Source organism: Quercus robur, chromosome 2 (assembly GCF_932294415.1).
Source record: "Quercus robur chromosome 2, dhQueRobu3.1, whole genome shotgun sequence".
Taxonomy (NCBI): domain Eukaryota; kingdom Viridiplantae; phylum Streptophyta; class Magnoliopsida; order Fagales; family Fagaceae; genus Quercus; species Quercus robur.
This window is the reverse complement of record NC_065535.1, coordinates 63,192,445-63,205,088: the sequence shown is the minus strand read 5'-3', so window position 1 is coordinate 63,205,088 and position 12,644 is coordinate 63,192,445. Positions and strand designations below refer to the sequence as shown.

Below are 12,644 nucleotides of genomic sequence, written 5' to 3'. Positions count from 1 at the left end.
AAGTTATGTCTTTTATGTAAAGTTGGATACAAGCTGATGCAGAATTGATAGTGCATTTCGGCCTGGTTCAATCGATCGAAACTTAGGCTCGATCAATCAAAATTTGGGTAGAATGTGTTTTTTTGTAGAATTCCAACTCAACCCTAGTTCATTAAAACATTTAGGGTTTTATGTTTTTGCCCAAGGTATATAAGGCAAACCCTAGCCACGTTTTAGATGTTGCTCATATTGCTGTTTGTGTAGATCTCTTATAAGATCTGTGAGAAGCTTTCCTTTACACAAGCTTAGGGTTATCAAGAGGAGATTCGTTTAAGAACTTGATGATCATTCAGTTGCTACCATAGAAGCTTAAAGAAACACAAGCAAGTGTGCTTGTACTTGCTGAAGAATCTAAGAAAGAAGGAGTCCGTGGTCTCGAAGCTTGCAAGTGGTCGTGTCGGTAAGTTTCTACTAGTGGGTAGCAATAGGATGTTAGCGGCCTAAGTCCTATTGTAAAACTTCGATTCTTTCATAGTGGATTCAGGTTTACCTGGAGGATATTTAGGTTAAATTCTCTCCAGGTTTTTACCGGTTTGGTTTCCGGGGTCATCATATCATTGTGTTTTTTATATTTCCGCTGCTTTGCATGATATGATTGTTTAGTTGTGATAACCTAGATCTGGACTTTGGACTAAGTAATAACTTGGCTAATTAACTAGGTTAATCCAATTATGTTTTAAGGGGTCTAAAAACTAACACCTAGTGATGCTTTCTTGTAAGCACAATGACTTTAAACTCCTTTAAGAAATTTTTCTTTGAATAGAAGTATAAATGCTCCAACGATGTGAAGAATTCTATAGAGATTATGATTGTGTATGTGGTTTGAGGAATTTGGATGAATGGTTGAATTTCTTTGATTGCCTTTTAGGACCTTTTCTTATCATATTTTGAATGTTTAGCAAAAGTCCTTACATGGATTGAATGAAGTTAAATCCCTCATTGGCACAAATTGATTGGTAAAGCAATTAATCATCATGGTTTGGAAGAAGCTTTGTCAAATGGATCATCTTGTATTCTCTTGAAAAGAAGGCTTTTGAAAAAATTATGGAGTCTTTGAAAGGAAGGTTTTGGAAAACTCTTGGGGTCTTTGAAAGAACAAAAAGGGTTTTTTAGAAAAAAAAAGTTTACTAAGAAGGCACAATGCCCCTAGTCCAATTTTTATTTTTTTTTTGAAAATGAATTGAAATGACTAGAAGGCTCAATGCCCCTAGTCCAAAAGATTTTTTTTTTTTTTTTTCAAATTTTTCGAAAACAATTTTTTTTTTTTAAGATTTTTTTCGAAATCTATTTTTTTATATTTTCATTTTTTTTGGATTTTTTTCTTCTTTTTTTTTTTAAATTATTTTTTTGATTTTTTTTGAATTTTTTTTATTTTATAAAAAAAATGCATGAAACATGATAATCAACAAAAATACATTAAACTTTAACAAATATTCTCATTAGAAACATGTTGTAAACAATAAACTTTAAGATAAAACAATGATCCTAATAACCCAGCTATGGCTTGACTGCTTGTGAAACGAGGCAAAGTCGGGCTGCTTGTTTCTTCTTGGTCCATTGTGGATGTTTGATTTGTAATTCTAAAAATTGGACCTTACTAGGCCTAAACCTCGAGGAAGATGACTTGATCTTAATGGAATTGGGCTTGAATTCTCATTGAGCTTGATGGACTTTGGGCTTAGCAAGCTTGGGCTAAAACTGCATATATGCATGACATACCTTTCTTTCTAGGAAAACAAAATCAGGTTTATAAAGCACACAGCATTCAAACAATTATGATGGGCCCAAGTATTGAACTTGGGCTCACCAAACACACACAATATGCAATGCAATTTTAATAAGGACTGGCCTAAGGACAGGTTCTAAGTCATTACATTGTAAGGTGGGTTTGTTGTTTTATTGTCTCCCATAGCTAGGACATTAAACCTCCCAACTTGTAATGTAATGAACATTACGTTGGTCCAAACGGCATGGTCTATCCTTTTTAGTCAACCGAAAATGATTCAATGACTTTGGACTATGAGTTGGTGAGTTCACCACTAGGTACCTTGTTAAGAACATATTTTGTGTAATTGACTAATCCTTTGATAAAACACACTTTACTTGTATTTGGATAGATCTAGGATGTGTTTAATACTTCAAGAAACCTTGTTTCAAGTTCAAGTGTTAAAGCCATACAAGTCTATCCAAGAATCAAGTGAGAAAGTGCTGCTTTTAAAAGCTCGATAGCTGCTCGATAGCTAGGCTATCTGTCGACCTCTTCAGTTGATTGTTATCGCAATCTTGACACCTCTTGATAGCTAAGTCGATCGATCGAGAAACTTTCTGTCCCCTTGATAGCTCCTCGATAGCTTTTCGATAGTTGTACCTGTCGAAGTTTAAAGCTCGACACCTCCTCGACACCTGGCTATTTGTTGAGGTTATGGGAATTCAGATTTTTAGATTTGATTTTAGGCCCATGCTAACATGTATGTATAGGGTTTCTTTTCTCACAATCCTAGACCTATATAAGGCTTATTTTAGAGGCCGTCACATAAGAGAATACAAGGAGAACATATGCAAAAGGTGACTGATGCCTTATTCTCTCTGAAAGAAGCTACTGCGTGAGTTTTGTAACCAAGTGCTTCTTGATCTTCATTGTTGATGAAGTGAAGAACTTTACAGCCAACAATCTTCTTCTAGTTGGTGATTAAGTCGCATATTGGGATCCGTGCAATTGGTTAGTCATGTATTGGGATTCGTGCATTAAAAGGGTGGCGTTCATATATTGAAGAGTTCAGAGGTTCTAAAGCGGTAAAAGGTTTTTGCTATGAGTTCATCTATGGGGATTGTAGAGTCTAGGGACAAAGGTTTTGTACTAGATTTGAAACTTCTCTTTGCTATAGTGGATTGCTTTTCGGGAAAGTTTCCCCCCAGGTTTTTTACTGTTAAACTAGTTTGTTTCATTGGTTTTCCTGGGTTATCATATCTTGTCTTATTTATTTTTCCTCTATGCATGATTTTGACATGATATTGATGTTTGTTTGTTTTAACAAGTTTTATTCATAATAAATCTAATTAACAACTTAGGTTTAAAACTTGTTAATTCTATCAACCGGAGTCTAAATTTCGCAACATACCCGAATCTAATGAAGATCGATAATCCATGGTTACTACCACCATATGTTGAGATGGGTGCATGCATATTTGTTGTTTTGATGGCAGACACTATGACAATTAGGGAAAACTTTTAACAATCAACATGACAACACAAACAAAAAATATTATACAAACATCTCAAGACATAGACAACTAAACAAACAAAAACATCATACAAAAAACAAGGGTATATAATTGGTCACTAAAAGTCTAACACGAAACTTAGCCATTGACATCTTTGTAAGGATTAGTGTCTTTAAATCTAATTGTATGATGCTATGTATGATATTAAGTATGACATTATGTATGACTTAATATTGTGATTAATAAATTTGTTTTATTATTTTCTGAAATAATGGTAACATGAATATTCGGATATTATCATATAGTCCATGAGAAACATAGTATGTGATTTATGTGAAAAGTCATAGAAGATATAAATCATAAGTTCTTTGTAAACTCAAAATTATAGTTCGTAGTCGGTGATGAAATTGGGCATTTCATCTGTGAAGACTATAACATATCAACTAAGATGATTTGTCTTGATCATGGAAGTGGAGACTTCTAGTTGATATGTTGATATGTTTTAAGAGTTAAGACATATTGAACTAGACCACTGTGAGATTTATTATTCTCCTAATGACTGTCAATTGAATAATAAATCTCACGACTTCTATTTACATAAACTTTTAATCCTGAGAGAATAATGGACTTGATCATGAAATTTAGGTTGCTTTGATATATCAGGAGTGAGATCTAAAGTTACGGTCAAAATCTCAGTATGTTGGGCAGCCACATTTAGTGTTGATGGAACATATATTTTCAAGATGGAATTCATAGTCTCTTAACAAAGATATAAAATATTTCATTGAGATAAGTTTAATGTGTATGGTTATTCAGAGTGTTAGGTCTAACCACTTTAGTAAGAAATTACTAAAGTATATATTTATGGAATTTGATTTCATAAATATATGATGAATAACTTAAAAGGATTAAACCGTGTACTCAAGGATTAAGATGTAGTAATCTACAAAGTGGCAGTCTTCATTTATGACTTTGTATTACTACGAATGTTTTATGAAGGGATTGCATGTACAATAAATTCTTGGGATATAATTCATTAATAAGGCCTAGAGTGCAATTATATTTATATAGTGGTATTAAATATAATTAATGGTAACTTTGGACTTGTCAAGAGTTGACAGAAAAGCCCAAGGCCCATTGGAGCTAGTGTCTTATTTGTTCCCTTTTGGTCCCACTCCAAGCCACATACTAAAGCCCAATTGGAAAGACCCAAAAGGCCAGCCCAATTAAATAATCAGTTATAAGGGGAGAAACATACAGATTTTTTGGAATATACATGAAATGGTGTATGTGAGTGTTGGACACTCATTCATTCTCCTTTGAACAAACTCATAGAAACTGATTGAGAGACCACACTTCTTGGGCGTTAGTGGAATTGGAGTGAAGACTATAGGTGTTCTCAAGAACTTCCGATCTTTGGTTTTGAATTTCACCACACTAAGGTACACTCTTGTGTTCTTATATTTTGAAACTTACATAGCACATGTTATCAATAGCAAATGAAGTAGATCAGATAATTTTCCGCTGCATACTTGCATATTTCCATCAAATGGTATCAGAGCGGTCTTCAATTTCGAATTGTATAACATGTTTTGTGAGTTTTGGAATTAGAGGTTATAGTTTCATGTTGTTAGAAGATTACACATTTAATTTTTTGCATGGCTGTTGAAACTATGATTTGATAAAAACTGATATTGATGTTATGATGTTGTTTAAATTTGAATTTAAGTATGTTAAATTGATCTTTAAGGCTATAGCATCAATGAAATTCAGTTTTGATATCAATCTCTATCTATCATGTTAATATGTTGGTTGTTTGTTCATGAAAAACTGTAGAAAACTGCCTTAGAAATTTTTTGGAAATTCGAGTTTCACGAGTTTCGATCGGTCAAAAATTGCTTTCGATCGATCGATCGAGTGAAATAGTGACCAATCTTTTTTAATCGATTAATATTCGATTGCTAGTCAATCAATCGAATTTGTCTTTCGATCGATCGAGAAGCGATCGAGTACCGATCGAGCTAGGCAGACGGTTAGGTTCGAATTTTTTAATTTTTTCAATCGATCGAGGGGCACATTTGATCGATCGAAAACTGGGAATTCAAAAAATTTTCTAAGTGTTTTCACATGTATAAAGAGCAAGGCTATGTGTAATTAGATTGTGCATGTTTCAAAATGAAAAACCTTTCTTTTAAAACATCTAGTGGGAGAGAGATACAAGGGTTGGATCTCACGGCCTCCATTGTCGGTTCATAGTAGTGTGAAATATATACTTTGTCTTTGCCTCGAACTTAGCATTCCATGCGGAGAGTATTTATTTCGTGGTCCTACAAGATTGAATTTCTTGGTTTGTAGTGGTTTGATCAAACACCTTGTCTTAGCTTCGAGCTTTGCATTCCATGCGGAGGGTGTTTTGTATCATGTTACTACAAAATAAGCCTGTTAAGGGGATGAAATGTGGCTACACATGATTCTAGACAATGGTATACATTAGACTAAATATTATAGTATCCTCTATGCTGAGTTCTTACTATTATTGTTTAGAGACCAAATGTATAACGACATATTATTAATGTTTGATAAGAGTTATCATGATAGCATTAATAATGAGAATAGTTCTCAATCAATCATAGTATTTAATGTTCACTCTATGCTGAGGGATATTGAATATGGGATTGGGTTGTTGTTGCATATATTATATTATGGTTTTATTAAGGTTCCATACTATATGTTTATATGCTAAATTGATAATGTCAAGTTTACTTATTATATTCATGTTTATTATTTTCAGATTTGAACATGGCATCATTTAGCCCACTTGTTACTATTCTTAATCAAAACAAACTGACTGGATCCAACTATGTTGACTGGAAAAGAAATTTGGACATAGTTCTCACTGCTGAAGAGCACAAATATGTGCTTACTAAACCATGCCCTAGTTTTCCTTCATTAGATGCTCCTCCTGAGGAAAAAAAACGATATGATCATTGCCAGAAATCTAATGGGATGGCCAAGTGCTACATCCTAGCATCTATCTCAAATGTTATACAGCATCAAATGCAGGATGTAGAACTAGCTTCAGACATCATGCTAAGTCTAAAGGAGATGTTTTTATAATACCAAAATGGCTGAAGGTAGTTCAATAAGGGAGCATTGTCTTACAATGATCTCTAATCTAAATACATTGGAAGTTTTAGGTGCCAATATTGATGGAGAATCCCAAGTGGATATGATACTCTAGTCATTACCGGAATCATTAAAGGAATTCAAACTTAATTACAATATGAACAAAAATATTTACTCTTTGTATGAATTGGTAGCGGCGGAAGACATTCTTGGTACTTCTAGTGTTAATGCCAATATGGCTGAAGCTTTTACTTCTCAACCTAAGTTGAAAGGCAAGGGTAAAAAAAATAAGAAGGGCTTCACCAAGCAAGAGGGTAAACAAATTTCCTTAGGGGTTGCTGATAAAGGAAAGAAGCTTAAAGGAAAAATGTTTCCATCGTGGTGAGAAAGGACATTGGAAGAAGAATTGTCCAATATTTAAGGCTGCCAAGAATAAGGGTATGAAAAATACATTCCTTCTTGAAATATATTTGGTATAGAATCCCACAGATTCCTGGTGTGTGGATTCAGGTTGTACTAATCATATTTGCAATTCCTTGCAGGGGTTCCAGGAGACTAGAAAACTTAAAGAAGGGGAGTTGTTTCTTACTTTGGCTGATGGGAGCAGGATTCCAGTTGTAGCTGTTGGTGTTTAAAATTTATGTTTTGAGTCTAGAGTTTTAATATTGGAAGACTATCTATATGTACCTAATGTTCGTAGGAATTTAATTTCTGCAACTTATTTAGGTAAACATGGATATTGTGTTATCCTTAAAGACAATTTTGTAATAAAGAAGGGTAAAATGTTTATCTGTTCGGGTAATATTGTGGATGGTCTTTATATTTTAACTCCTGATAAGCATGAATTATATAATTCTGAATTAGATAATGACTCTTATGTAAAATCATTAATGAGAAAGTTTCCTTCCACTAGTGATGCATATCTTTGGCACTTGTGTTTGAGTCATATTAATTCAAACAGAATTCAAAGACTAATCAAAGATGGACTCTTAGAGCCCATGGACTTTGATGAATTTCTAGTTTGTGAATCTTGTTTGGAAGGTAAAATGACCAAACGACCTTTTAATGCAAAAGGTAGAAGAGCACAAGATTTGCTAGAGCTAGTGCATTCAAATGTATGTGGTCCTATGTCAATCCAGGCAAGAGGTGGCTATAAGTATTTCATCACATTCACTGATGATTACTCTAAATTTGGTTATGTGTACCTAATGAAATGGAAGTCTGAAACCTTTGAAAAGTTCAAAGAGTTTAGGGCTGAAGTTGAGGATCAATTAGGTAAACGCATAAAGGCCATTCAATTTGATCATGGTGGCGAATACCTTCTTGAGGATTTCAAGGATTACTTAACTAAAAATGAGATTATATCCCAATTGACTGCACCTGGAACTCCACAACAAAATGGTGTAGCAGAAAGAAGGAATATGACTCTTTTAGATATGGTTAGGTCCATGATGAGTTATTCAACTCTATCTATTTCTTTTTGAGGATATGCCTTAAATACTGCAATGTATCTTCTGAATTTAGTACCTTCGAAGTCTGTTCCTAAAACACCTGTAGAGTTGTGAATGGGCGTAAGCCTAGTATGATACATCTCCATATTTGGGGTTGTCCAGCACATGTGTTGAAAGGAAAGTCTGACAAGTTACAGTCTAAAACAGAAGCGGTTTTCTTTGTAGGGTATCAAAAAAGAACTTTTGGAGGTTTATTCTATAGTCATAAAGATAATAAAGTGTTTGTTAGTACAAATGCCAAATTCTTGGAAAATGACTATATGAATGATTATACTCCTAGAAGAAGAGTTGTTTTGGCTGAAATGAAAGAACCTGTAAATGAACAACCGATAGATGAAAATATGAATGATGTGGTTATATTAGATACACCACAAGATACTACACATGAGATGTCTAGTACACAAGTGCCTCGTCGTAGTGGGAGGACTGTTAGGCCACCTATAAGATTTATAGGTCTGGGAGAAACTTATGAAGCTATCTCAGAAGAGGCCAAAACTGATCCTTACACTTATGAAGAAGCAATAAATGATATAGATGCAGATCATTGGGTCAAAGCTATGAAATCTGAATTAGATTCTATGTATTCCAATCAAGTTTGGGATCTTGTAAAGGCGCTTAACAGTATTAAACCTATTGGTTGCAAATGGGTTTACATGAGAAAGAGAGGGATAGATGGAAAGGTTGAAACCTTTAAAGCAAGGCCAGTGGTGAAAGGGTATACACAAAAGGAAGGTATTGATTATGAAAAAACCTTTTCACCAATAGCAATGCTTAAATCTATCAGAATTCTCTTATCCATTGCTGCTCATTATGATTATGAGATTTGGCAAATGGATGTCAAGACTACATTTCTCAATGACAATCTTGAAGAGAAAATCTATATGATGCAACCAGAAGGTTTTATAGCTAAGAACCAAGAGCAAGCATCTAGGTCATGGAACATCAGATTTGATCAAGCAATCAAGTCATTTGGTTTTGAGCAAAATCTTGATGAACCATGTGTGTACAAAAGACATCGAGATAAAGTAGTAATGTTCCTAGTGCTTTATGTTGATGATATTCTACTCATTGGAAATGATGTAGGAGTAATGTCATCAGTAAAGGTTTGGTTGTCAAGCCAATTTGATATGAAGGACTTGGGTGAGGCTAACTTTATTCTAGGGATCAAGCTTTGGCGAGATCGCAAGAATAAGATGTTAGGCTTGTCACAAGCTGGATATATAGATAAGGTTCTAGAACGGTTTAGCATGCAAAACTCCAAGAAAGGACTACTTCCTTTTAGAGATGGAGTTCCTCTGTTTGATGACCAAAGGCCTAAGACTCAAGAGGAAGTAGATATGATGAGACAAGTTCCTTATGCTTCTGCAGTAGGAAGTCTCATGTATGCCATGCTTTATACTAGACCAGATATCTGTTATTTAGTTGGCATGATCAGTCGGTATCAATCAAATCCAGGACCAAAACATTGGCAAGTTGTAAAACATAGTCTCAAGTATCTACGGAGAATGAGAGATTATATGCTTGTTTACCGATGTGAGGATTTGATTCCCATTGGCTATACAGAATCAGATTTTCAATCGGATCTAGATTTTAGAAAGTCCACATCAGGATGTGTATTCACCTTGGGAGGTGGAGCCATAAGTTGGAGGAGTGTTAAGCAATCTTGTATTGTAGACTCCACCATGGAGATAGAATATGTTGCTGCTTGTGAAGTGGCAAAAGAAGCTGTCTAGCTCAAGAAATTCCCTTCTGACCTTAGTGTAGTGAGAATGGAGCAAGTTCCAATCACATTGTTTTGCGACAATAGTGGAGTAGTTGCACAATCTAAAGATCCAAGGAATCACAAGAAAGGAAAGCACATTGAAAGGAAATATCACATCATTCGAGATATTGTTGCTCGTGGAGATGTTGTGGTAGCAAAGATGGAAAGTGCAAATAATCTAGCAGATCCATTTACCAAAGCCTTGCCTCAAAGGACTTTCGATTCACATTTGGAGGGAATGAGAGTCAGATTAGTGCACAATAGTCTTTAGGGAAAGTGGGAGATTGTTAGGATTAGTGCCCTTAAATCCTATTGTATGATGCTATGTATGATATTAAGTATGACAATATGTATGACTTAATATTGTGATTAATAAATTTGTTTTATTATTATTTGAAATAATGGTAACATGAATATTCAGACATTATCATATAGTCCATGAGATGCATAGTATGTGATTTATGTGAAAAGTCATAGAAGATATAAATCACAAGTTCTTTGTAAACTTAGAATTATAGTTCGTAGTCGGTGATGAAATTTGGCATTTTATCTGCGAAGACTATAACATATCAACTAAGATGATTTGTCTTGATCAAGGAAGTGGAGACTTCTAGTTGTTATGTTGATATGTTTTAAGAGTTAAGACATATTGAACTAGACCGCTGTGAGATTTATTATTCTCCTAATGACTGTCAATTGAATAATAAATCTCATGACTTCTATTTACATAAACTCTTAATCCTGAGAGAATAATGGACTTGATCATGAAGTGTAGGTTGCTTTGGTATATCAGGAGTGAGATCTAAAGCTACGGTCAAAACTTTAGTATGTTGGGCAGCCACATTCAGTGTTGATGGAACATATATTCTCAAGATGGAATTCATAGTCTCTTAATGGAGATATAAAATATTCCCTTAAGATAAGTTTAATGGGTATGGTTATTTAGAGTGTTAGGCCTAACCACTTTAGTAAGAAATTACTGAAGTATATATTTATGGAATTGGATTTCATAAATATTTGATGAATAACTTAAAAGGAGTAAACCGATTACTCGAGCATTAAGATGTAGTAATCTACAAAGTGGCAGTCTTCATTTATGACTTTGTACTACTACGAATATTTTATGAAGGGGTTGCATGTACAATAAAGTCTTGGGATATAATTCATTAATAAGGCCTAGAGTGCAATTATATTTATATAGTTGTATTAAATATAATTAATGGTAACTTTGGACTTGTCAAGAGTTGACAGAAAAGCCCAAGGCCCATTGGAGCTAGTGTCTTATTTGTTCCCTTTTGGTCCCACTCCAAGCCACGTACTAAACCCCAACTGGAAAGGCCCAAAAGGCCAGCCCAATTAGATAATCAGTTGTAAGGAGAGAAACATACAATTTTTTTGGAATATACATGAAATGGTGTATGTGAGTGTTGGACACTCATTCATTCTCCTTTGAACAAACTCATAGAAACTGATTGAGAGACCACACTTTTTGGGCGTTAGTGGAATCGGAGTAAAGATTAAAGGTGTTCTCAAGAACTTCCGATCTTTGGGTTTGAATTTCACCACACCAAGGTACACTCTCTTGTTCTTATATTTTGAAACTTACATAGCACATGTTATCAATTGCAAATGAAATAGATCCGTTAATTTGCTGCTGTGTACTTGCATATTTCCATCAATCTCTAGTGGAGTCACCACTGTGAGAGACCGCATGGGGGTGCTCTCAAAGAAAGAGATTTGGGTGCTTAGGGCACCTCTCTTTTGGGTAATTGTGTGAAGTCACCACTTATTTTTTTGTACAAAAAAATAAATAAATAAAATACAATAACATGTCAAAAAAAATTCCTCGAATGTTATTAATTGACTATGGAAATACAATTATATCATGGTAGAATAATTTTACAGGGCTTTGGTTCTAATACAATCTATGTAAAAATTACAAAGTTTTGATTCTAGTTACAATCTACCAAAAACAAAAGACAAAACACTAGTCTACCTATCCAAAAACCTAAGTTCGGGGCTAGGTTACGAAATGGGAAGATGTTAGGCACCCATTCCGCTCAGATAGAATCTGGACTTCTAGGCTCTAATGACCATTATATACCCTTTTGTATGATATTGAATGATATGTATCTAATAAACACTTGGCAAAAAATAATTTAAACAAATTTGTCTTATGAATATGCCCTTTTTTCAAAGAAAAATCAGATCTGTTTTGAAAAGTTAAAAAGAAAAAAAAGGAAAAAAAAAAAAGAGATTTGATTGGTTAAAATTAGAGCAGTTTTTGTAAAGGGTAAAAGAAAGATTTTGTTAAGAAAAATCATATTTGTTTTGAAAGATTAAAAAAATGAGATTTGATTGGTAAAAATTAGATTGGTTTTTGTGAAGGGTAAAGAAAGATTTTGTTGAGAAAAATCAGATTTGTTTTGAAAAGTTAAAAAATGAGATTTAATTGGTAAAAATCAGATCGGTTTTTATAAAGGGTAAAAAGAAAGATTCTGTTAAGAAAAATCATATTTGTTCTGAAAAGTTAAAAAATGAGATTTTTAGAGGAAGATTCATATTCATAATTCAAATCTATTATGCATGCATCTCATATTAAAAAAAACCTTGACCTAATTCTTAATTCGTTCTTTGAAATTCCAAAATCTGCAATTTTAATTATAATGAAAATACAGATTTGTTTTTGTGACAAGAAAAAAATTCCAGATCTGTATTTAATGAAAATATAGATCTGTTTTGGACTAAAAAATTTTTCAAATCTGTATTTAGTGAAAATACAGATTTGTTTTGTATTTAAAAAAAAAAATGTTTTAGTGATTATTAGCAGATTTTGAAATCAAAGAAAAAAAAATTAGAGCATACAATCCACTAAAGAACATATCAAAGAAAATTCTAACTAAGCATATAAGCATGGCAAATATGAATTAAGAACAAGACATAATACAATCAAACATATTAACCAAATTCATGCAATGAACAAA

The 12,644-nt window shown here is 33.6% G+C and overlaps 1 protein-coding gene across 1 annotated transcript; it reads left to right on the top strand.

The window, feature by feature from the left end:
* The first annotated feature begins 9,145 nt into the window (after window positions 1-9,145).
* LOC126701721 (secreted RxLR effector protein 161-like) lies at window positions 9,146-9,631 on the top strand. The gene has a single exon (XM_050400057.1). It carries the CDS (start codon window positions 9,146-9,148, stop codon window positions 9,629-9,631), a length of 486 nt encoding a protein of 161 aa, XP_050256014.1.
* Window positions 9,632-12,644: the final 3,013 nt, after the last annotated feature.